Source organism: Temnothorax americanus, unplaced genomic scaffold, assembly GCF_048541705.1.
Source record: "Temnothorax americanus isolate GAGA-0224 unplaced genomic scaffold, ASM4854170v1 Scaffold51, whole genome shotgun sequence".
Taxonomy (NCBI): Eukaryota; Metazoa; Arthropoda; class Insecta; order Hymenoptera; family Formicidae; genus Temnothorax; species Temnothorax americanus.
Genome location: NW_027509668.1, coordinates 489,563 through 513,346, shown reverse-complemented (window position 1 = coordinate 513,346; position 23,784 = coordinate 489,563). Strand labels below are relative to the sequence as shown.

At 41.3% G+C, this 23,784-nt stretch overlaps 5 protein-coding genes across 10 annotated transcripts; 3 read left to right on the top strand and 2 right to left on the bottom strand.

Moving 5' to 3' along the window:
* The first annotated feature begins 568 nt into the window (after positions 1–568).
* Positions 569–2,535, top strand: LOC143904425 (flavin reductase (NADPH)). Of its 2 annotated transcripts, none has more exons than XM_077419106.1 (5): positions 569–841; positions 1,551–1,715; positions 1,809–1,898; positions 2,098–2,229; positions 2,304–2,535. In XM_077419106.1, the coding sequence occupies exons 1-5, from the start codon at positions 766–768 to the stop codon at positions 2,447–2,449; spliced, it is 609 nt and encodes a 202-aa protein (XP_077275232.1). In that variant the 5' UTR covers positions 569–765; the 3' UTR covers positions 2,450–2,535. The 2 variants fall into 2 exon arrangements, with proteins under 2 accessions (XP_077275232.1, XP_077275233.1); XM_077419107.1 differs by having other exon boundaries at positions 691–848.
* On the bottom strand, positions 1,632–5,563 carry Naa80 (N-alpha-acetyltransferase 80). Of its 3 annotated transcripts, XM_077419103.1 has the most exons (5): positions 5,087–5,563; positions 4,689–5,004; positions 3,887–4,006; positions 3,656–3,789; positions 1,632–3,515 (listed from the first exon to the last, which is right to left on the bottom strand). In XM_077419103.1, the coding sequence occupies exons 2-5, from the start codon at positions 4,805–4,807 to the stop codon at positions 3,163–3,165; spliced, it is 726 nt and encodes a 241-aa protein (XP_077275229.1). In that variant the 5' UTR covers positions 4,808–5,004; positions 5,087–5,563; the 3' UTR covers positions 1,632–3,162. The 3 variants fall into 3 exon arrangements, with proteins under 3 accessions (XP_077275229.1, XP_077275228.1, XP_077275230.1); XM_077419102.1 differs by having other exon boundaries at positions 4,689–5,563; XM_077419104.1 differs by having other exon boundaries at positions 4,360–5,486.
* Positions 5,564–5,798: 235 nt separating this feature from the next.
* On the top strand, positions 5,799–10,749 carry Twisted (Protein O-mannosyl-transferase 2). Of its 2 annotated transcripts, none has more exons than XM_077419068.1 (15): positions 5,799–6,005; positions 6,109–6,321; positions 6,989–7,072; positions 7,161–7,245; positions 7,337–7,441; positions 7,563–7,671; positions 7,752–8,020; positions 8,225–8,331; positions 8,448–8,640; positions 8,919–9,122; positions 9,194–9,345; positions 9,438–9,526; positions 9,602–9,750; positions 9,852–10,261; positions 10,366–10,749. In XM_077419068.1, the coding sequence occupies exons 2-15, from the start codon at positions 6,281–6,283 to the stop codon at positions 10,469–10,471; spliced, it is 2,103 nt and encodes a 700-aa protein (XP_077275194.1). In that variant the 5' UTR covers positions 5,799–6,005; positions 6,109–6,280; the 3' UTR covers positions 10,472–10,749. The 2 variants fall into 2 exon arrangements, with proteins under 2 accessions (XP_077275194.1, XP_077275193.1); XM_077419067.1 differs by having other exon boundaries at positions 6,109–6,524.
* A 375-nt stretch (positions 10,750–11,124) lies between these two features.
* On the top strand, positions 11,125–20,870 carry LOC143904405 (post-GPI attachment to proteins factor 6). 2 transcript variants are annotated; one of them, XM_077419065.1, is made up of 6 exons: positions 11,125–11,970; positions 14,798–15,032; positions 15,388–15,671; positions 16,540–17,178; positions 17,440–18,355; positions 18,666–20,870. In XM_077419065.1, exons 2-6 carry the CDS (start codon positions 14,851–14,853, stop codon positions 18,826–18,828), a joined length of 2,184 nt encoding a protein of 727 aa, XP_077275191.1. In that variant the 5' UTR covers positions 11,125–11,970; positions 14,798–14,850; the 3' UTR covers positions 18,829–20,870. The 2 variants fall into 2 exon arrangements, with proteins under 2 accessions (XP_077275191.1, XP_077275190.1); XM_077419064.1 differs by having other exon boundaries at positions 11,126–12,426.
* On the bottom strand, positions 20,287–23,212 carry LOC143904420 (uncharacterized). The gene is made up of 5 exons (XM_077419099.1): positions 23,072–23,212; positions 22,630–22,718; positions 22,257–22,440; positions 21,854–21,995; positions 20,287–21,535 (listed from the first exon to the last, which is right to left on the bottom strand). Exons 2-5 carry the CDS (start codon positions 22,716–22,718, stop codon positions 21,135–21,137), a joined length of 816 nt encoding a protein of 271 aa, XP_077275225.1. The 5' UTR covers positions 23,072–23,212; the 3' UTR covers positions 20,287–21,134.
* Positions 23,213–23,784: the final 572 nt, after the last annotated feature.

The following is a 23,784-nucleotide window of genomic DNA, read 5'->3' as shown; positions in this document are numbered from 1 at the left end:
ATCTACAAAGCTAACATATAATTCAACAAAATCTACAGTCAATTTAATCAATCAAATATTGCTATAAACGTTTAATCCAGAATTGCAGTAATACGAAATCACACAAAGTTTCACTTACATTTATATAATGTAATTATATTAATGAGTATTAGATATAACTTGTAGTAGTACTAACAAAATATAAATAACATACAAAATGAATAATATCAATACAGGATCGATGATTGATATATCCCCCGCGAGATATTTTTAGTATATTTTAATAACCGCAGCTCGCCAAACACATGCAATATATATAATTATTAAACTGTGCATTTATAATCAACGCCTAACAACTTAATTAGATCGGCATCGTGAGAAAACGGGCGACGTGTTACGAGAGAAACAATCTTGATATCTTTACATTTCATTATTCGCAGCGCGCTAAACGCACATTATGACGGAGAATACGACATATAATTATCAAAATGTACGTTTAACGCCTAATAAGCTGACATTGCGAGAAATAAACAGAGTGTTGCGAGAGGAATAATTTATTTGCATGTTACGTCGTTACGCGTCGCGTTATCATATCATATCAGCTATCGGTGCAATCGGTGCGCTCGCTGGCAACGCGTCGTTAAGACTCTCCGCCTCTCCGCGACGATAGTAAAAAAAAAAAAGGAAGAAAAATATGATTCGTCATTGCGTCATTCGCCTCGCGACTCGCGAGGCAGATATAATCGCGCGTACCCCACGATAACGCGCATCGTAGCTCGGCGCGAGATGAGGAAGCGAGTCGTGATATTCGGCTGCACCGGGAACACTGGTCTTTGCGCTCTGAGAACCGCCGTGGCTAATGGTAAGTGGTAAGTCTCCTCCGATCGCTCGTTGCGCGTCTTTCTTTTCTCTCTCCCGAGATTGTCGCCGGCGGCCGGCAACGGTGCGGCGACGATTCGGAATCTTCGCGATTGCACCACGTTACACCTTTCACGCTCGAAATAAAGCAAATGTACATATAATTAGATATTAGACGGGGACAAAAAAAGGAAGGATGGAAAGTTACGAGAAGCTCAGCTACGAAGAACGAGCCTAATCGTTAAAAGAGTCCCTCGGGTCCCTCGTTATTCCGTCACTCGGGAGTGACGGTGACGACAATTTGTATGGAGATCAGCGATTGTCGCGACAATTTAGACCTCGTTTGCGAGTTATATAGATTTATTTTTAAATTGAGCGATCCGTAAGATCGGTAATTATATCGATAAAGCGAGATGTTTATGTCTATATATGTGAGGCTGCATTAAAATAAATAGTACGATTATAGAGAGTAGTTAATTTCTTTTTAAAGAGATAAAATAAAATGTTTGTCTATACAAAATAATGTTATGCGTGACTAACAGAATCACGAATAGTGTCGATGACATTTGTGGCAACTAATATTTCCTTCTGCGTTTCTATATTTAAAATAAATGTATTGAGTAACTTTGGGTGCGCGTAATGTATATTAACTTTTTATCTATTTAAATCAAGCGTTACGTCCAACGTTTTTCTCGATTGTCATCGTTATTTAGGTCTGGCGGTGAGAGCTTTTGTGAGAGACGAGGCCAAGATTCCCGAGGATCTTAGGAGTGACGTCGAACCAGTTGTCGGAGATGTTACCAATGCGGAGCAGGTTGCAAATGCGGTAGCTGGTAGAGACGCCGTTGTGGTAGTGCTTGGTACCGGGCATGATTTGAGTAAGTAGTACATATATTTTTCAATATTCATATACATCTTTCGTTGTTGTCCCATAAGATGCGCCGTACTTATTCGTTTTACGCTACTTTAAGGCCCTACTACCGTGCTATCTCAAGGCACGAAGAATATAATAGAAGCCATGAAAGCGCACAATGTTGAGCTGGTTTCCGTATGCTTGTCGGGTAAGGTATATGACATTGAAAAAAAAATAAAACAAAAAGATAACACGAGAAATATATTATTGCGCCCGATCTTGCACGATTGCTCAAAAAGATATCTTTTTGGCACTCTTGACACCCTTGTTGGGGAACTTGAGTCCAAATATTCAACTTTATCGTATACGCTTACTTTCCTCCACTAATGTCCGTCATTGTCTTTCAGCGTTTTTATTCCTCAAATTTGAAGCAGTGCCGGCTATATTTAAAGATGTGACCGCAGATCATCGGCGCATGTTTGACACGATCAAATCGAGTGGTTTAAAGTGGGTGGCAATACTGCCGCCACACATCGCAGGTATGTCTAGATAACGAGAGACGACGAAGCACGATTTTCTCGAGAAATCTCACGGATTTCATTTTTCTCTCCAGACACGCCAAAATCCAAGTACACCGTCACATTCGATTCTTCACCTGGACGAATAATCTCCAAACACGACTTGGGTGCGTTTCTCGTCGAGTGTCTCGACAATCCCGATTATTACCGAAAGGTCTGCGGCATCGCCAACGCGTCGTGACGCGAGAAGGGGAACGCAGGGATATATAAATGATAAGATGCATGTATTTTTTCCAGTGAAAAAATAAATATGTATATTTATGTAAACTGTTGTCACGTTCGATAAGTTTGGCATTTGGGCAATTGACTCGATTCGCACGAGTTGGATGGAGAGAAGCGAGCGTGTTAAGCGCATTGCGTTCTGTCGCTGGAATATGAGTGACACACGGGGAAAGAATATTTGAAATAAATAGAGGCGCATTCCGACGAGGAAAATTGCTAAAAAGCTGAGGACGAATCTGCCCGTTGATCATCCATAAATTAGATTTATAAAAATAGCTGTATTACAAAGTTCAAAAAATAAGTGCGGCGCTCTCTATTTTGCAACTTACGATAAGAACAGAATTTGAAGTATCCGGTACTTCGCGTCGCCCGACCAAGCTGGAAAGTCAAATGCGCGTTCTCATTCGAGAATGATTTCACGTTCCGAAAAATCGTTTTTATAATTGATACGTGCCAATGAATATGATTTCCTAAACGATAAGGCTGAAATTCTTCGTTAAGCAACGTGCCAATTCGCACACACATCTAATCCTACTTCTTTTTTGGTCTACTTAAATCGTATTCGTTTTTTTTTCTTTAAACATCTAATTTCAATTGACGCGAAAGGTCTCTCGTTGGCGTGAGCGAAACGCGCGGAGCACGTTCTGAAATTTTGATGTAACGCCAGTAATATCACAATTTTTTCACCATGTGCGTCTTTTGAGACAGCGTACGCGTGTCGAAAAACTTGGACAATTGAAACGCCGGCATCGGGGGCGGCGGCGGTGGCGGTTGTCCGGCGGACCGATCGCCGTTCCGTTCCTCGAATCTCGTCCTGCCGAGGGGCGGACTGGCGGTTATGATGTCGTTGATGCCGTAAGCTTTAAATGGATCGCACACCTTGTATCCGTTCTTGTAATAAAACGCTTCCTGACCGTTCGTCTTTAGGTAGATGTTCTTCAGGCCTCTTTTCGCGACGTACTCCTCCACGCCGCGCAACAGTCTAGATCCTAATCCTCGAGATCTACACCGACGGTCGATTACAACTGAAATATCGCAGATATGTAGTTTTCTTTACGGTTTGCTACGTGGATTTAACTTATGGGCTTTAAATTAATTTCCTCGTCAATTCTAATGCCGTGCACGTGTAATTAAAGCTGCCGTCGTTCTTGACGCTTTTGCTTACCGGACTCTATGAAGCAGCTGACTTTCGATCTGGCCACCAGAGATATCTTGCAGTGCCCGAGAACCTTGTTCTCGTCGTTGATTAGAACTAGACACGTGGGAAAACCGTCGCAAGATACATTTAGAGATTTCATTCTGCAACGAAACGATACGAAAACTGTCGGTTCGTCGATATATATCCTTGCTGTTTTCCTAGATCTTATCTTTGAAACCAAGGAGAGAAGTAACGCACCGTGCAGTCTCGCTTCGAGGCCATTCGGAATTGAGCAACTTACAACAGTCTCCGATCAAGTCGGGCCGATGATGAAGAGGTAACGCTACGTACTTAACGTTGCTTTCCGTCATATCTCGCCTGCAATCAAAAATGGATATCGTTGAACACATTTTAGAATCTGATTAAACAGATTATTAAAGATTCGTAAAGGATGTCTTCTCTCAAATGTATATCACTACTTTTTCACGTATATAATTATCCTAAATCTCTTTGCATTTAAATACACGTTTAATTTTTTGCATCTCTATATTTTTAAGTTTTTCTATTTTCTTCTATAGAAATATATAAAATTTGCTTCTCATTTATATTTTTAGGTATCTCCTATGTATAGCCTTTTGTCGTTCTTGAAAGCGAAACTTCAAACTAAACCTGTTGACACATCTACTTTATCCTCCGCGATCAAAACACATTTGACACACACGTATACCCACCTGTCAGCCCTAAAAATATATCCTATTATGTACGAAAACGGCTACACGAGCTTGCGATACAGCTATGAAATGCTGCAATCTCCCTGTATACGTCTTATTTCCCTTAATCGAGCTGCACCTGACGTACATACGTACGTCTTCCCATATCATATCTATATATAAATATATGTTGGATGCGGATGCAGCCGCGAGTACACGTTGCGTATGTACGATTACAGCCGAGCCTATCGTAGCGGAAAGTCTATCAAACCGTCGCGTCGCATCTTGCCGGTTGCCACCGACGGGCACTGACACTGACAGGCAAGACGGCGAGGAGAGGATGCCTTTACCGTGCGTATCTCTCGACGGAGGAAGACGTGGAAGCCGAGAAGTCCGAGAACTCGTTCCCGCGTACTCGGACAGTCGGAGACGGTGCTCGCCGGTGACGATGACCGACGTGGTGTCCCATCTCAAGTTTTCCGCTCCGGAATACGATATTTCGGGGCTTTATCCCCACCGTTATGCGGAGTTATGCCGCATAATCTAATGCGGCGGCGTCTATAACGAGGCGCTGCGCCTCGCGTCTTCTCGGCTTTCCTGATGGGGTCCTCGTGGTTCTGCGTTTTCTGACGGGCAGATCACCTCATCGCGTCTCGGCCCAAGTACCTCGGCATTTGGAGAGAGAATTTCGGAATGCAAAAATCGCAAATACATCAAAATGACTCTTGACTGGAACGCGTGGACCTACTTCTCTTTTAACGGGTTGTTCTTTTATACGCTTGTTTTCAGCCCATCTCTGTATTATCTCAGATTGTATTTTCTGCCTGTAACACACTCGTGATTAATTCTACGATTAATTCTACGCGATTAATACGACGGGAAAAAGGAAAGCCAACAACGGCAACGTATTCCATTAAAATGGTAAAACGAGAGACAACACTTCCTTTGATATATTCCGCATCTATATAATAATCTTATAACGTATATTCTCTCCAATCGTTAATAGCAATTAATACTATAAATTCTGCAAGGTTCGGGATAAATCGGTGACCAAAATGTTAGATTTAAGAATCCTCGATTGAGAGCGATCGAGAAAAGTTTCGCCCACGTGGCAGTCTACGAGAGTACGAAAAAGACGCCCGTGACCGAGTCTATTAATGTTCGTTCCGACGAGGAGAGAAAAAAGGGGAGACGACCCTTTTTCTTTCGGTGCCGCGTGCGTCCCATTTTCTCCCGTAACCTCCATTCTATTTTCGGATCGGAGTACGTATAGTACGTGACGTGGTCCGCGGTCCGCATTTCTCGCGCGCACGTGACGCACCGCACGCGTGACGGCGATGTGTGTAAATTCCATTCGACAGGAAACTGCATTGTCAACGCGGCGGAGCGGACGCAACTGCATTATCGTAGATAATTATACAAAAAAGAACAACGCCTTTCTGACAATTTTATAAGACTTTTAAAAAAATTTTAAACGTCTGAACGTTCTCTGGATGTCACGGATAATTTTTCGTGATTATCGGCGGCCCAATTGAAGAATATCAATATCATCGACTGTCGATATAAAGTTTTCGGAGTACTATACGTATCATCGTTATATCTCAACAATCGGCCTGTAATGAAGTATATTAGTAAATAAGCATGGATATTTATGGCGCGATAGTATTGTATGTATATAAGCTGCATCTTATTCCATATTATAATAATTATTATTCTCGTGGATGATCAAACACGACGTGAAATTTTAATAACGTGAGTTGTGCCTTCTAGGGTTACGCGTTGCATCCTGCCGTCTGCCGTCTGCCCACGTCTGCCGCGTCTCGCGTCGTTCGCACGCGGAAGAAGGAAGAAGACGGCAGTTTTTTTGACGTGTCGCGCACTCGTGCGCTCCGTCGTGTAGCCAGTAGCCACGTGTAGTCGAGTGTCGAACGGGAAATGTTGGATGCTGCGAGACGCACGAGTTCGTCGCTGTAACATAATTCGGTACGCGAGTACATCGTACACGCCCTGGCCGTGTCCGCCGATACCCGTTCCCGTGGACTCTTTCAACGCAAATGCAACGATACGTTCCACGGTTTACGAAGTATAAATAAAGAAGGAGGCATGAAAAGCGGTACCCAAGAAACTGTTTGCAAACCGAAAAATGCGACGACCTCGGAAGCGAACGAGAAGGAAGAGAGCGCGACGTGTGTGAAGTTTATAATTTTATCTGGATTGTTGTATACGTTGCGTTGATTGTATACTTTTCGGTGAAACATGTGTCGAAAATGTGACTCTATTGTTTTCCTAATGTCATTCTCAAAAGTTATATCTTAGATATTTTTGCTCTTTTTGAAAAAGTATTCTTTATTCGTAACTAGCTTGGCGCACTGCCAGGCTTCTATATATCTAGAATATTAGGGTGAGATGTCCATGTTTCACAGCAGCCTACATTTTTCACAGGGGTTTAGCTAAAGTAACTATGCAAAATTTGATCCAGATTATTCAAAGGGTTTGGGAGTTGATGGGGACGCACTCGGATAGACATTCTATTTTATATATATATAGATAATTATTATTGAAAATTGTGAAAATATTCCGTAATGTGACAGATTAACGTGAAATAGATAAGATGATTAATTATAATTATGGTCTGTTTTTATATTTATAGGGACTGGTGGCTTCTGTTCGGAGGTATAACTACGTTTACTTTGATCACCAGATTTTACAGAGTCAGGGAACCCCAGCATGTATGGTAAGAGAGATCAAAGATCCTATCAATATTATTTAGGCTTTGTTAACTCTCTTTAAAGGGGAAGTTCTCAGAAATTGTTGGCTTTTAGTTGGGACGAAACACATTTCGGCAAAATGGGTAGTTGGTACATAAACAGGACGTTCTTCTTTGACGTGCATCCACCTTTGGGAAAGGTAGGTTTCTCAGAGAGAGAGAGAGAATTTTCTATCTAGATAGAAAACTCAACTGTCATGAGACTGAAAAATATTTTATATTCTGTTTTAGATGCTCATTGCTTTGTCCGGATATATGACCGGCTATGATGGGACGTTTGCTTTTGAAAAACCAGGGGATAAATTCGAGAATGTCAATTACATTGGCATGAGAATTGTAAGTTAATCGAGCTCTTTTTTAATTAAAATTGAAAAAACGAGACCTATCGAAGAATTTACAAAATTTAACGACGTCATTAAAGTTGCAAAAAGTTAATCAAAAATATTTCCCGTCTTAGTTCTGTACAATTTTGGGCGCAACCACTGTCCCTCTGTCGTATCTTATTGTATGGGATCTTACCAAGTCGATTCGCGCCTCTGCGCTTGCCGCCTTCCTCATTTTGTGCGGTAATTATAACATTTTTATGATTACGGATAATATAATCCTAAATTTTTCGAAGATTAACGACTCGTTTTTCACGTTGCAGATGTAGGATTGTTGACGTTGAATCAATATATTCTACTGGATCCCATATTGTTATGTTTTATGATGTGTGCGACGTGGGGCGTGGCACGCGTATCGTCACTCCGAGATCGTCCATTCACGCGACCCTGGTGGTCTTGGTTGTCGTTCACCGGAGCCTCGCTCGCGTGTACGATTAGCGTGAAATTTGTCGGGCTTTTTGTCGTTTTACTCGTGGGTCTTTACACCGCGTACGAGCTCTGGCGAGAATTGGGTGATCTGTCTAAACCTATTGTAAGTAATTTAACGATAAGAACTTGATATATTGAGATTTAACGTTGCGAGTAGTGCAAATTTCGCATTTTTATTAATTGACATTAATGTTAGTGATTAACGAACCGGTTAACGAGTTTGTGATGCTATTAATTTAATAACCGGTAAGAAACCGAATGGACGATTGAATTTCCAAAGGACGATTTCGATTTTGTTTTTTTACAGTCTTACGTGGGGAAACATTTGTTAGCAAGGTGCTTTTGCCTCATCCTATTACCGGTTTTACTTTACATGCTATTTTTTTATATTCATCTTTCCGTTTTAAATAAGAGGTAAGAATTATTGCATTGACATATGGGATATGCATTTTTTAAATAGCCTATTCTTATCGATGTCAAATATCTTCTGCCGATATTTAATTTACAAATGGACGTTGTGTTTTACTTAGCGGAAGTGGCGACGGCTTCTACAGTTCCGAGTTTCAATCGTTATTACGCGGAAATTCTTTATATAACGCGACGATGCCGCGACAATTGGCGTATGGTGCCACTGTCACGTTGAAAAATCATCGCACAGGCGGTGGTTACTTGCATTCCCACTGGCATTTGTATCCCGAGGGAGTTGGCGCTAGGCAGCAACAGGTTGTTATACGTACGATTACTTATATTTAACACGAGATAGAATCAAAGAGTAAAATATAAATATAAAGTGAATTTAAATAGAATACGTAGATTGATAAATTGATGTTAGCTATATCGAAACGAACGATGTGACGCATATCTTATTTTAATCGAGAGATAAGAAAACGGAAAATATACGTATAACGATAGAATAATGATTTGAGTGGGCGACAATAGTGGGCAACGATGAGTAAAACAAAGTTCCTCTATTGTTAACTAACTTATCTGACGTATTACAGATTACGACCTATTCTCACAAGGATGATAACAATCTGTGGCTGGTGAAGAAATTCGACACGGACGTCATACCGCCAGAGCCGGAATTAGTTAAACACGGCGACCTCGTGCGTCTGGAGCATATTACGACGAGGCGGAATTTACATTCGCACAAAGAGATCGCGCCGATATCGAAGAAGCACTACCAAGTCACTGGGTACGGAGAGGTAAGGTGATTTCAACGTGATTATGACTGGCGTTAAATTTTTTCGTGAAATGTTTTTTTTTTGTTAATCAGAATGGTACGGGCGATGCCAACGACGTTTGGAAAATATTGATAACGAATGGAAGAGATGGCGACGTGGTGGAGACAGTGACAAGTAAATTAAAGTTTGTGCATTACCTTCATCATTGCGCGCTAACGTGCAGCGGCAAAACATTGCCGAAATGGTTAGTATCGATAGAAATTGCATAAATTTAATTCTTTCGTAGCTCGCGTAAAACCAACTTTTCGTTGTACGATAAATTTTTAATTTGTGTAGGGGGTACAGCCAACAAGAGGTTTCCTGCAACCCTAACGTGAGAGATAAAAATGGGTTATGGAACATCGAGGATAATCAATACGCCAAATGTAAGTGAGCGACATAAACCGTTGAATTTATCGTTAACGATTAAGGCGATTATAACACTGTCCATTTTTTATTAGTACCAAACGTCAGTTTCCGAGTATACGCGCCAGGATTCCTCGACAGATTCTTGGAGTCACATGCCGTGATGTTGCAAGGCAATTCAGATCTGAAAGTAAAAGAAGGAGAGGTGTCCTCGCGACCGTGGCAGTGGCCTATAAACTACAGGGTAAACGATCAATTTTTACACTATTGTTCGCTAAAGTAATGTCATTGCTATGGCGGGTTGACGGGGCAAATCCTGAAAGAAATCACTGTCTTTCTCTGCAGGGACAATTCTTCTCCGGGAATAATCAAAGGATATATTTACTCGGCAATCCCATCATTTGGTGGGGAAACATAGTCTTCCTCGTAATATTCATAATGCTTTACGTTCACGCTTCCGTGCGCGAACAACGGGGCTGTATCGACGACGCCGTCGCGATGGAGCAGCGAAGAAAGATAACGCACGCCGGCAAGTGGCTCTTCCTCGGATGGATACTACATTACGCACCTTTCTGGGCGATGACCAGGGTGCTGTACTTTCATCATTACTTCCCAGCGCTATTATACAGTTCCATGTTGACCGGGATTACGTTGAATCACATCATTGAGAGCCTTCTACTGCTGCTACCCGGCAAAGTGGGAAATACGATTTATCATGTTGTTCTGGGAATCGTAATCTCCGGCACCGTATACAGGTAAAGTCTTTCGCTCAAATCTTACAACGTCGATCGGATGTAATTTTTATTAAGCTATATCGAAATATATTTTACGAAAATTTTTGATTAAATTTAAATTGCAGTTTTTATCTGTTCTCGCCGTTGGCTTATGGGATGGACGGTCCGTCCGCCATGGATCCCGACAGCTCGATGCATTCTTTAAGGTGGATGGAATCTTGGGAATTTTGAAATCCGATTTATTCAGCGTAATGCAAAGTATATATATTGTTTCGCGGTATAATTAGTAATGCGGTATATTTTACACTACTGTACTACTAAGAATACTGACTTACATCTTTGACAATGACTGAGATATTGGAAAATGCTCATCTTATTTATATTTTCTATATATTCAAACTATATATGTAATATAGCGATTTATATTTATAATGTTTTATATTTTTTACAATTTGTTCGTAAAACATTGAAATGATTTAATAGTAAAACAATCGCTGTTAAGTGTTTCAGCCATTCCATAGTTATTCTGTCAGAAACCGGATTTCCTATGTGATTTTTTTCAAGAATGTCTTCGCTAAAAACAATATGCCGTACTTAAAGAAAAAACTACGCTCCATGCGTTATGTTTTCCAACATTGCCGCTGGATTTCGTCTTGCGACATGCTCGTGCCGTGCCCAGTCTGCCGCCCTAGCGATAACATCATTCTGCTGCAATATATATCATTCGTTTACATCGTAATATATTGTAACAATAATACGGCTACATATACATAGACGTATTTGTCGCGGGATAAGCCTCCATCGTGTTCACTTTCGAACGCACTACATGCGCTATCTTCGGCTATCTCCGAAACCCCCCTTTCAAGATGATCATTGTAATCCGCCAAAATTTAGCCGGATGTCAGTCGTTATATAATCGCTCGTAGAATTATCGTGGAGATAATGCGAGTCAATAGAACGCGCGATCACTAAGAAACGACGTATATATCAGAGCGACACGTAACACCGAAGAGAACGGGTCAACGGGTATGTGCATATACACGTGTGTGTTTTTATCGATGACGAAAGCGCGTGGGCAATTGACAGGCAATGCTGAGTTCCTTGCTAGTAAAGTGTGAGCTTTCGCTACAGAAAGATAAGTTTCGCGATCAAAAGAATCTGCGTGGTCGAGAGCATCGTGCTGGAACAAGTGAAATCTGGAGGCTCGGCGTTCGACAATGATTGATCGGTGAAGGAAAAGGAAAGAATATCGAGAGCTTGAAAGCTTCAAGCTTGAAGGTTTTTCCTGCAAAGCCTCGAGCTAAAAAATTTCTCCTGGAAAACTTCTTCGAGCTTGACAACCGCGCGCGCCAGAGGTTGACTCGCCGAGGTTGAAAGCTTCGCGGCTCGTAAGCACGCGTTATCGCGCGCGCGCGAGCTTTCGTTGCCAGTGATAAGAGGGGACGCACGCGTATCGCACCACCGCCGCCACCGCCTCCACCGCCGCCGACGGTACCGATGACGACGATACCGACGGCCCGAGGGACAGGGCCGAGAGCGAGACGCGCTCTCGGATACTCGGAACTCGATCAGTGCGCGCTTCCCCGCGCCGGCGGTCCGCCGCGAGATAGTCATCCGGACGGTCGACGGTCCGAGCGTCGGCGTCGCGTCGCGGTGGACCAGCGGATGCCGCAATCAGTGGCGCGTCGGCGGCCGCTCGTGCCGGACATATTGCGGGCTTGCGAAAATAGGTAGGGATAACGAAATCGCTCGCGAAATTATCAGCGAGCTTCGCCTTCGCCGCGTGGAGAGATATCGCGATTCGCGATATCATCTGCTCCGTTTAAATAGAGCGATCACAGTCTCGCTCGCGTGCGTATTTTATATAAGCACTTGTTGCTGGCAACTGGGATCGCGCGTCGAATGACTCGATGGTGTCTCTACGCGGAGAGCTTTCACCGTCGGACCTCGCGAGCGTCGCGACGACGACGTCGACGACTTGCGCAACGCGTCGAAAGCGTCTCGTCTCGTACACGAGGGGAGTGAAGCGAACATGCGATTGTCTTTAACATTGTGTAAATCGCGCGCACACAATTGCCGTTGCTAGGATATGATAAATGAAAAAAGAAGTATGTGCCTGTGATAATCCATGTGTCTGCGTTTGCTAATTGTTTTTTTAAATAAATTCAATTGCGCTTGCTGAAAAGGTAAGTTTGGAAATTTTAATTACTCCTGCCCAATCCACTCGTGCTATTCTAATCTCCAGATTCGATCTCATTTTACGATCATAGATAAAATATATAGCGAAATAAATAATATTGATTATTTGATTATTATGAACAAATCAATATGAAAAAGAACTTTAATAAGTTTTTCTTTCGCAGTCAATACTTCGCTGAGTATTGGAGAAGTAAATTTCATAGGGTTAAAAATTTCGTCGATTTTTTAGATTCCTTTTCTATTGGAATTTTCTTCGAATAACAAATTATTCTGACCCCGGGATTCAACCTCGTCTTATGATTATTGAATGAAATATGTGTACTGAATACGAAACAAATAATCTTGATTATGCTTTTATCGTAAAATAAAAATTATGATTAAAAAAAAGTAATAAAAAAATATATTTAGGCAGATAGAAGAATCAATTGCTAATTATTAGTGTTAGAGATTATATTCTATACAGAGTGAAAAGTTTCGTCAATTTTTAAATTCTAATTTTTTTTATTGTTCCAATTTTCTTCAAGCAGTAGCTATTGATATAGAATAATGGAACAAAATTTGCTTCAATCGTTAACGTTATTCAAAGATGTTCGAAGATGCTTAGATATACCTTCGACCTTCCGCGTCACGATATATAACGTCGCTCTCTATACGTAAGTGTATAATTATAGATTATTTATTGTTAGTCACGTCACCCCGAAACGACGATAAACGGATATATGTACGGATAGATAAGCGGAGATATCGGTATTCGATCCCGTTTTTGCGCGATCGAATATCAATATATTGTCGATGTTTTATTCATTATTTATTCTTTATTCGCTATATATAGCTTCCGCTGACCGAGCCCTGGATAGCTCTGGTTAATTAATCCATGATACATGCATGCACGACTGCCTTTTCACGATCGCGGTTTCTTTAACCCTTTAACGGATCTAACGCCCCAGTATACGGTTCCGCAATCATCAGTTCATCGATAAATCTTATCAAGGCACAGCGATTATGAATCACGCAACATTTTCAACAGAAAAACTCAATTTCCCTGAACGTTACGCGCATTTTTATTATGCCAAAGTTCGAAAGTTTTATATTGAATATAGATGATTTATTTTTATTAAATATCCTGTCAATTTTTTTTTTACGTCAAATTGCGCGATAATTTTTCATATTGCACATTTAGCGCGGTAATTAAATACTTCTCATTATAAATCTTGTCAATTTTTTACGTCAAATAACGAGATGATTTTTGATATCGCACGTGTAGCGCGGTAATTAAATTATTTCTCATTTAATAAACAATTCGTCGATTGATGGTCGTATCCTGGCGAAGAACAGGAAAAAAGCTTTCGTTTTCTTTCACTTTTCTACAGAAATTTATTAACTTTGAATTAAAATGAATTTTTCGTGTAAATTCAAATTAAATCTGCAGTTCTTCGTAATCTTTGTGACTTTAATTTTCCGCCACATAACTCACGGTAATTAAATCGCAGATTTAAGCTTTTCCGCGTAATGAAAGGATTCATCGGGCGGGGTCGCGACGCGCGAAGTGCAAAATGATCTCAGGAACAACGGGTTGAAAGAAATCGTTCGCGACGTTCGCGACGCTCAACATTAACGCCATTCATGCGTTTCTTCGACGATAAGCACGAGCAGGGCAGGCAGCTTATTGCTTCTTGCGCTGCCGGCCGCAGGAAGTGTAAATTAACGATGGAATCTGACCTACTTGACGGTGCATATCGTACAGAGATCTACCGCTCCTTCAATCTTTTAAATGAGTTATATAAAATTCATCCGTCACAGACGCGAGAAGGCAGTCGGATGTGATCACTTCCGAGCGCGATGAAATGCCGTGGACTCCATTTGTGTGACGTCACAATATGATTAGTGAAACGATCGTATAGTGAAAATAACGACGAAACATAAACCGAGCGAGGAAACTGCCTAAATCGTTATAGTTGAAGATAGTCTCTAATATTGGCGTGATTTTCGAATCTCTTGGTCCTCGCTATTTATCAATTGTGAAAGTAATATTGCGCGTTTGCCGAACATGCGCTCGACGCTGATAAGAACTGATAACGCGTTTTTTTTCCTGCACATAACACATGTTCGAAAAGCGTCCTTACACGAAGAATAAACGCGAGTGATCCTCTTGACGTTGATGTTTTTCTGCGCAACGTTAATTCTGTCATAAAACGTTAATTCGATACACAAATGTGTATTGTCATATATAAGTTATCGTAATTAAGCAATTTTTTGTTCTTAAATCGTATAAAAAAGGAAATTAGAGGATTTGTCCTTTGACCGCACGCTGCATATTTGTATTTCTTCGTTACGAGCTGCATTTCTTCTTTTTCGTAGCATCTTTTCGAACCGGACGGGCACCTTTCTTATATGTAGCGAGACGTCGGAATATGCAAAAAAGCGCCTTAGCCGTGCTGCTGGCATGGACACTTGCGGCCCAGCAAGGGCTGTGCGGCAAGTTAGAGAAGATCGCCCAACAACCGAGCAATATCCTAGTGGATTATTACGCTTATCGTCACATCTCGATCATCCACTTCAATGTGCCCGAGCGTACCGTCGCGGTCGCCTTCAAGTACGTATCGGGTCGAGAAAGAATCGGTCGGACATTCTTCGAGATCTTGTGTTTAACGCATGTGGTCCGAGGATGTATCAGCAGCGAGAGATTTTGTCCTTTCCCATTTATTAGTTTCTGCAAATGTTATTTATCTTCGTTAGTTCTTTTCAAAATGACCTAAAAAATGTATATCTCTAAGTTGGTTTGATATATATGTTCTGATCTAAAGAGATTATTCAATGATAACGAAGAACAATGAACACTTTACTCCCTCGACTTGTTTTTCGCTGAGCTAAAAAATTTTCTGTTACTATTCATTTAAATTTTTTTTGTGTCCCTCGTACATGAAGATATATATTTTGTCGCGCTTTAGATTCATGGCGAAAGAAGAGAAGACTGGCGGGATAGGTAGATGCTCACCGGTCAACGTCTCGTTATATCTAAAGTCCGCTAGTTTGCCGTTCGTCTCTCCCGATGGTTCGAAGGTGGCCGCGAAGCTGATGGAGACGAAGAATCGTCGACGACATTACAGCCTGGAGATGCAGAGCAACGGCGAGCAATACATGATCAAGATAGAGGCTCCGTCAGCGGGTGACTGGTACGCGATCGCCTTCCGATCCTGGACCGATCCTGAGGAAGACAAGATCAAGCAACAAGGTAGAGGAAAACAATTTATTATACTTTCTTTTTTCTTTAATGAATAGAAAAATCGGGGATAAAATAAAATTATGTTATTGGCCGCGCTTGTGTATTTTATTTTATTATGAACGTTTGTGATCTTTGTAGTTCGATATATAATAATACTAGTTTGCAAATTTTTATTTTGTTTTTGCTCAATCAATATAAATACCATAAATTTTTAAAGATATAGGTGTACAACATACATTTGTAGGAAAAAAATATTCACCAAATCTTATTTCATTTTTTTTTCTTCAAAAAAGTATAAAAAGTATGTAATATTAAAGTAAGTTGAAATATATTTGAAACATCTTAGACCATATTAGCAATATAAATGATTGACTATAAACTATAGAGGCTTATATCAGGTATGGAGACTCGTCATCAAAGATGCGATGAAAACATGATGAGTAATTACTGATCTCTTCTAGAAACCCAGCAGCTTACAAGAAGCAAAAGACTCATACCAAACATTTTTCATATCTTTTTTGAATTATAAATAAATTATTTCAAACATAAAATGTTGTATTCTTTAATTTTTACATTGTTACTTCTTTTCCTGAAATTTTGGCAATTATACTATTTATTGTAAAATGTGTAGAAATTTTTTGGTTGGTCGCACGAGTAAAAGCACTATAAACTAGTATAATTCTTTGATAACAACAATATTTCTGAAATAGTAGAAATATTTCTGCAAAAGTATTCTCTCGAAAGTAAATTATTTTTTGGTATTTATAAATAAAAGTGTGCAGCTATATATTTTTCCGAAGCTTGAAGAAATGGAGCCGGATTTTGCCGATCTCCACTGCGCTGTTCAAGATTTTAACGCGAAACTACCGTTTCGTAGGTATCAGCGTGTCCTGTGAGACCGTGATGGACGCCGAAATGTTCGTGGAGATGCCAGCTACGACGTCCTTGGTGGATCCTGATATCAAGTATAAGGTACAGCTAGACGAGACCTCTGACACGACGATAGTGCAGTATCTTGTGCCGGACGTCGGCCTCGAGGAAATGAGCCTGTTTTTAAAATCGTCCTGCGGCGAGGACTGCAACATTGCTGTCCACATCACGGCAGAGGATAATCTCGCCGGTAGCCTGCTCAACTCCACGGAGAAGTCGCTCTCCTTCAAGCCCTACCCAGGCGATTTCCACTATGTGACCCTTCGTCTACTATCGGGAAACGCGTCGAACGTGACGCTGCAACTGCCAACGAGTCGTCAAACGGACATCGGGGTCGATCAGGTGACGCCGGTGGTATTGTCGAGAAAATCCTTCCCCGAATTTTTCCTCTTCGATTACGAACATCTGCGCGGCAATGACACGAAGCCCCAGCCCTTCAACGTGACCGCCGACGCTCTCTCCGTCCTTAGCTTCGAGATCGGCCGGGTGTACGATGTCGGTGGCACGGTCACTCTGGGCTTTAAGCTGGTCGACGTGGAGGAGAAATACAAGAAGAACATCGTCCTCGTGGCCTGCGTTTCCTTAGGTTGGTTCGCGTGTCCTAGAAATCGCCTCTAATAAATTAATTTCTTTCGGGATCAAAATAAGAAGTTGTCAATGAGCAAGGTTTAAGCATAAAATTAAATCGGTCGCTTGCGCGATATCTCATTTTACGACAAATCTTTGTTTTGCGATTCAATATGTAATCGTAGAAAAAATGGCACGCATAGTCTATATAAAATTTATATCTACTAAGATTAATTTCTTGGCCACTCATCATCTCCGTTTCTTTGGAATTCTTTATTAGGATACTATTTGAACATTACCTCGGGCGGTGCCTGCGTCCGTGCGCAGGGTCTCACGACGGCGGACGTATACGTGAATGCGACCGAGCCGGCTTACGTGCACGTGCCTTTCCCCGAAGCTGGCACTTGGTACGTCAGCCTGCGTGTCTTCTGTCCCGAAGAAGAGGAGAAGAAAACGATCAGCGCTGACAGCGGCGCCAACATTAGCAGCAGCACCAGCTCTTGTTCCTGCGGTCGTACTTGTCTGCAGGGCGATGTTGCATGCGAGAGCTGTGACTGCCTGTCGCGCTGCACTGCCGTCCGGGTGGAGAGCGTCGTGTCATCGTCGCCGTGCGTCGAGGGTCGTTGCGGTGGTCATGGCAAGTGCATGCATTATATGAGCGGCGGCTTCGTCTTCTCGGCGTGCCACTGCACCGGCGGTTATCGCGGTTTCGACTGTGCGGACAACACGTACGTTCTCAGTACCAGCGGCATACTTCTACAGCTGCTCGCCCTTACGTTCAGTAACTTCGCCTTCCTCGGCTCGATCTACGTGGCGATACGACGCGAGTACTTCACCGAAGCGGTTGCCTACTTCGCGGTCATGTTTTTCTCCACATTCTATCATGCCTGCGAGGCCGGGGAGGAGATTTACAGTGTGTGCATCATGCGGTTGAGCGTGCTGCAGTTCTGTGACTTTTTCAACGCACTGCTCGCTATCTGGGTGACTCTGGTGGCGATGGCGTCGTTCGGGCCGCGATTGACTGCTTTCTGCCAGGTAACCGGAGCGATTGTGCTGGCGATGGGCGCCGAGATGGACCGCACTGCGCTCTGGGTATTCCTGCTACCGGCCGTCACTGGTTCCGCCTTGATTGGACTGTCCTGGGGACTTAGATGCAGGAGGAGGCGCACCGTCAAATATCCCTCGCGTCCGTATAGGTGAGAAAGAAAGGAATGTAGGAGAAAAAATCAATTTTTATCATAAAAACAGAATTTAGAAATGTTGCATAATAAAATGGTTGCTTGATAAAGTAAAAATTAAATTATATAATAGAAACGGTTAAATAGAAATGAGTAGAATATTGTAATAAATAATAATAAGGCAACGTTGAGATAATGAAGTTAAAAAGTTTAATCTTTTCATATGCAACCGAATAAGTTGTATTTTTCATTGCATTTCATATTCTTATTCCTACTCCTACCTCATTGCAACCTCATTGCAACACGAAATGTTCTGTTTTGTTTCTAGGACTATCTACTTCCCAGCCGGAGTTCTTCTCGTCTTTCTGGGCCTCATTTGTTACGCGTTCCTGCAAACACGCAGGAATTATTATCTCGTTCACAGTATGTGGCACATCTGTGTCGCAATAGGAGTTATTCTACTTCTTCCGAAGCGCAAGTACATGAAGTGATGGTCAAAGAACGACGTCTGCGTCCAGGAGAGATTCGAGGAGATAGTATCAGAAGCTAAGAGATGTGGTAGTAGGCAACCAAAGAGACATCAGGGAAATTATTACGATACAAACAAATAGATATATCATTGACGAATCGATTTTTGTACGAAAGGAATCACAAGCGCCGGTTTTAATTAGCATCTTCTACGTAAAGACATCTTGAAAACTGCCATATCTTGAAGATATCTTAAAAAAGAATTATTTATAATCTTTCAATTAAAACATAAATTATTCTTCTTTTACTTATAAAGAAGCTTTCGTAAAGATGCGTGATTCGCTTCGTAGAAAAGTTGTTCGATCGATCGAATTCGGCACTTACGCATATATTATAAATATGTATATCAGAGACATTATTCTTCTAAAAAGCATCGGCAGTATATAGATACGAAAGTGTTCCGAAAACGGAATTAACTCGGCGAGATCGATCAATGATACATTTAGCAATAAGATGCGATACATAAAGCAAATTTAACGTCAGTATTACATCAAGGTAAGTCGCTCGTGAAAGAAATTTTGCTCATTTTAATAAGCATTAAGGAAACTGAAGAAAGTGTGACATCGACTTTAAGATGTTTTCGTTCTTCATTTAGCTTTCAACAGAATTAAATCCATATTGAATGTAAATATTGAAGTTTGAGAGTCACGAAAATATCGGAAGAGAATAATTATCATAATTATTGCTGAAATTGACGTTGGATTTTATAAAGTTGTTTATAATTCCGCGAAGTATTTTCGAAATGCACTTTGACATTCCGAGAAATTTATTGATCGCACGAATATAGAATATATCGCTATACTTTGTTAATTCAGTCGCGACCTGTTTGTAAGGACCAATTCCTAAGATACGTAAAATGTTGGAAACGTTATGAAAGAATCAAGGATATCTTTGTGCGAATGGTGCTCTTTTATTCATACGAATGTTTCCTGCTATCCTTAGTCTTTTATTAATGACAGCACTATTGTTGTAGCACTATCGTAACACTATTAATTTATAATTATTGCGTACCGATAGCATCCTTTTTCGATATCATTTTGACGACAAATGCGTTCTTACAATAGCATGTCATATTCAACAAGTACACATTCCTCATTGCTCTTTTCTTATGTAGAAGGCTTTAAATTTTAATTCATCTTCCTATTGAACATGAAAATAGATAATACGAGCATATAGAAATGTAATTTTAAGAAACCAGCCCTTTTTTCTAGGAATCAATACCTCGCACACAAACGTCCTGCTCCAAGAATAATACTCGAAAGTGAATGAAAAAGTAAAGATACATGTCTATTATATTTTGTAACTGACAAGTAACGTCATACATATAGTACATACATATAGAAATGATATTCTTCTACGTAAAGCTCATGTTACACGACGTGTTTTAAAAAACAGATTTAGGACTTGTCTCAACTTTTGCACTATAATATTTCCGCCCCTGCCAGATATTATAAATAATCCACACACAAATGTTCTCTCTTTTAACTGTGCGCTTTAACTTTCTAGCCAATAATAACGTCTAGATAGGAAGATAATGTTCAAAGCGGAGTCATTTTTTTCAAGTTGCCTTGCACCGTGACAAGAGCGGAAAAGCGGAATAAGTAGGAAACCCCGGCGTGTCTTTACTTTCCGATTCATCCTCGCGTCTGTGTATGCATGCTGTGTTGTCCGAGGGAGAGTAACGCATATACATATATAAGTATAAATACAACATCGTCATGGGCAGTGCCTGTACTGATTGTTGACACGTGTTAAGCGCGATGCGCCGCGACCGTATCGCGACTCTAGTCGATTCTATTTTCCTCAACGTGAAAGCCATTTAGACTATATAACATTTTCTACGTATAGCCGAAGAGAGAAAGAAGAGTGCGTGTCACGCTGAGCGCACGTGAGTGCACGGGGGTTTTGCCGAGGGGGATTTCACTTTTGTTAATTTACAAACGTACACAGACACCCAAAACACACAGATGTAATTCTCTATGAAATAAAGATGAAATTATCGTTATACGCGAGTCGAACTGAAATATCGCCAAAGCTATCGAGACTTTCGCGCCGCTCGTGATAAATACTTCCATTATTTGGTATTATATCAAATTGTTAACGGATTTTTATCTTGCCTACTTCTTCATCGCATATAATGGAGTATACGCAAGTTACAGCGAGTTGTCATTTTTATGCGCTTCTTTTCTTCTCCCCTGCTTTAATTTGCTATTTAAATTATATGTCGCCCTTTTCTGAAGAGCAAAATTACATAAGCAAAGTGTTACAATCACGAAGAGTCAGTGGGCGTCGTGACGCGCGCGTTCGCCGTCGCGATGACGTTAGCCAGCAGCGATAGCATCGTCTCCATCGAGAAGCCGCAATGTGGATACGATCTTGAGCAGTTTCTGCCGTTCCTACCAGTCTCCACCGCCTCCTCGATCGCCGTGCCTTGCATGGCCGTGCGGAACACCTGGTTGGTGGTAACTGCGTTTACCATCTTCTCGAAGGACGTCGTCTTCTCGTCCTTATCGTTCCTGTTTTCGTTCTCGTTTTCGTCACCCGCCGCGGCAGCCGCCTGGTGCGAGTAGGTGCATACCGCGCGTTGCATGCATGAGGTCGTGTCGATGCCGTAACGGGCCAGGACATCGTCAATCCTCGTCAGGGTCTGGGTGAAGCCGTTGTCGTCACCTGCATTGAATTGATTTTATACGGATGCTGCATATTCACGGACGCGCGGAATATTTAAGAGATGTTAAAAACTCCTTGTGGAGATCAATTTTTCCTCGACGGAAATGAGAGAGAGGGAGGAATGTTGCTCTTTCGAATTGTTCCAAATTTTATTTAGTAATAAGTTTTGAATTGAAGATCCGTGAAGTTGTAAAATCATATTCTGTGAAATAATATTCTAAAAGATTCCCTATTTGCAAAGGCTTACAGTGCGGAGATGATTATTTCGACGAGAAATGACATTATAGAATATAGATCTATAACGGATACAACACTTACTTCTCGCGTACGCGCCATAAGTGCCCGACAGGATATAGAGCAGCTTTGGGATGATGAGGATCGATCCCACGCCTATAATGGCCCCCAAGAGAAGTCCGCCAAGATCTATCTTTGCCGGCGCATAAGGCGACACTCCGTAACCCTGATCCGGATTTAATTGATTACACAAATTTAATTTAATTACGTCACAACGAGTTTCCGATTAATTGATTCCAATTACTGTCAAAAATAGACATCGACGAAGCAGACGGTAAACAGTCTACGGCAAGTTTTTAAAGTAAATTTTATAACATTTTTTGAAACGGAAGATAGAAGAGAAGCGTGACACTTATATATGTCGTAAAAATGCAGATATTTACAGAATACGAGAAAGATAGGAAGAGAAATCCGATTCAATACTTACACTCCCAGTACCTCCGACATTGGTGAAACCAAATCGCGCCTCCTGGCCACGATCCACTATGTCGTTTGTCTCGGATTCGCGTTTCGACGGTTCATTGTGCTGTTTAATCTGAGACGACGGCATGGCCACTTGATCCTGCGCCTTTGCCTGCTTTTCCATGTAGCTGATGGAGCTCGGCACAAATCTATCGATAGATCATGCAAAGACAGATACATAACACGGACGTTTTAACGATAAAAAGATTGACATCTGAATAATTTTTAGTTTTTAAGTCTCTTTTGAAAGCCGTTTGAGTATTTTTTGCGCTTCTGCGGCGTTCAGAGAAAGAAATATTATTCAAAATTTAATTTAACCGTTGAAATATGAGACTTACCCTCCATCATCGAACTTCGGACTGCAATTGATCAGAATGGCGAAGCAGCTTATTGCCACAGTTAAACTTCGCGAAATACAAAACGTCATCTGAGAAAGAAATTTACAATAATACATTTACAATAATATTTGCGTATCTTGGCGAACATTTATTGGTACTCTAAAATGTTCTATGATAAAATATAGACAAGCTAAAGATTATTCGTTAAATACTATCGAAAATTAAATGTTTGAGAGAGAGTCGGTAGTTTCATTACTTGGATAAATATATTAATTTCTTGAAATATATTATAGATTTTTTAAGACACTGTGCGAATATTATTGTATTACGGTAAATCAAGACAATTATTTGCTGTGATATGTATCGCACGAATACGAATACGTAATTTATAATAAACGTAAATTAATAAAAGTAAATTATTCGAAGTAGATGAAATAAATACCTTCGGTGAGAAGGGTGAAGCAAACTGTCTAAGATAAAACGTGAAGCCTCAGCCTGAGGTCAGTTTTAAGAATGAGATATGGCGATTCAGTGTCACGGACTGACTGCGCGGTGCCTGCTTTCTGGCATATATAGTCGCCTTGGTCGTCCGAACACGACAAGTTGTGGACGATAATTGAAGCCCCGGTTTCGCTTTCATTGTTAGATTTTCGTGGTGCATGACGTCTCCCCGTCGTCCGAGCCGTCGTCGTCGTCGTCTTCGTCGTCGCGAGCGAAGAGAAGGCCGTCTTTCTGCAACGGCTGCAACGGCGCGGCGCGTCGCCATCGCCGGTCACTCGAAATAGTCGAAATCTCGAAGCTGAAATAATAGCCAGCTGTCAACAATGTCCTCTTAAGACGTTCACTGACTTTTGACACGGGAAATTTCGCGACTCCGGCCTACGGCACCTCGTGACTGAGGCGATCTCCTCTGCTATGTTACGACTTCCCATGTTACGAAACGCGCGCAACCTCGAGGGTGATTACGGCCTGTACCCGTAGCTGATGCATAATTGTTTACATGGTTTTGACATTTTTAAAGAAGGCATGATATGGTGCAATCAATAATTTGGTAAAATTAAATTTTAATAACTGTTAATGTGTGCGATTAAACGCACGTTGATGTCGACAGAACTTACGCTTCGGAAGAATCGAATTTCGCGAGGATAATAGAAT

Bases quoted from the DNA above. Each gene is read 5' to 3' on its own strand.
- LOC143904425 (XM_077419106.1), top strand. From the start codon at position 766: ATGAGGAAGCGAGTCGTGATATTCGGCTGCACCGGGAACACTGGTCTT. The intron at 1,716-1,808 runs GTAAGTAGTACA...CGCTACTTTAAG, and splicing joins TGGTACCGGGCATGATTTGA to GCCCTACTACCGTGCTATCT. The intron at 2,230-2,303 runs GTATGTCTAGAT...TTTTCTCTCCAG, and splicing joins ACTGCCGCCACACATCGCAG to ACACGCCAAAATCCAAGTAC.
- Naa80 (XM_077419102.1), bottom strand. From the start codon at position 4,807: ATGGGACACCACGTCGGTCATCGTCACCGGCGAGCACCGTCTCCGACT. The intron at 4,007-4,688 runs GTAAAGGCATCC...TTTTGATTGCAG, and splicing joins TCCGTCGAGAGATACGCACG to GCGAGATATGACGGAAAGCA. The intron at 3,516-3,655 runs GTAAGCAAAAGC...GCGATATTTCAG, and splicing joins CAGCTGCTTCATAGAGTCCG to TTGTAATCGACCGTCGGTGT.
- Twisted (XM_077419067.1), top strand. From the start codon at position 6,442: ATGAAAAGCGGTACCCAAGAAACTGTTTGCAAACCGAAAAATGCGACG. The intron at 6,525-6,988 runs GTGTGTGAAGTT...TTATATTTATAG, and splicing joins GAGAAGGAAGAGAGCGCGAC to GGACTGGTGGCTTCTGTTCG. The intron at 10,262-10,365 runs GTAAAGTCTTTC...TTTAAATTGCAG, and splicing joins ATCTCCGGCACCGTATACAG to TTTTTATCTGTTCTCGCCGT.
- LOC143904405 (XM_077419065.1), top strand. From the start codon at position 14,851: ATGCAAAAAAGCGCCTTAGCCGTGCTGCTGGCATGGACACTTGCGGCC. The intron at 15,672-16,539 runs GTAGAGGAAAAC...ACCGTTTCGTAG, and splicing joins AGACAAGATCAAGCAACAAG to GTATCAGCGTGTCCTGTGAG. The intron at 18,356-18,665 runs GTGAGAAAGAAA...TTTTGTTTCTAG, and splicing joins TATCCCTCGCGTCCGTATAG to GACTATCTACTTCCCAGCCG.
- LOC143904420 (XM_077419099.1), bottom strand. From the start codon at position 22,718: ATGACGTTTTGTATTTCGCGAAGTTTAACTGTGGCAATAAGCTGCTTC. The intron at 22,441-22,629 runs GTAAGTCTCATA...ATCTATCGATAG, and splicing joins CCGAAGTTCGATGATGGAGG to ATTTGTGCCGAGCTCCATCA. The intron at 21,996-22,256 runs GTAAGTATTGAA...AATCCGGATCAG, and splicing joins ATGTCGGAGGTACTGGGAGT to GGTTACGGAGTGTCGCCTTA.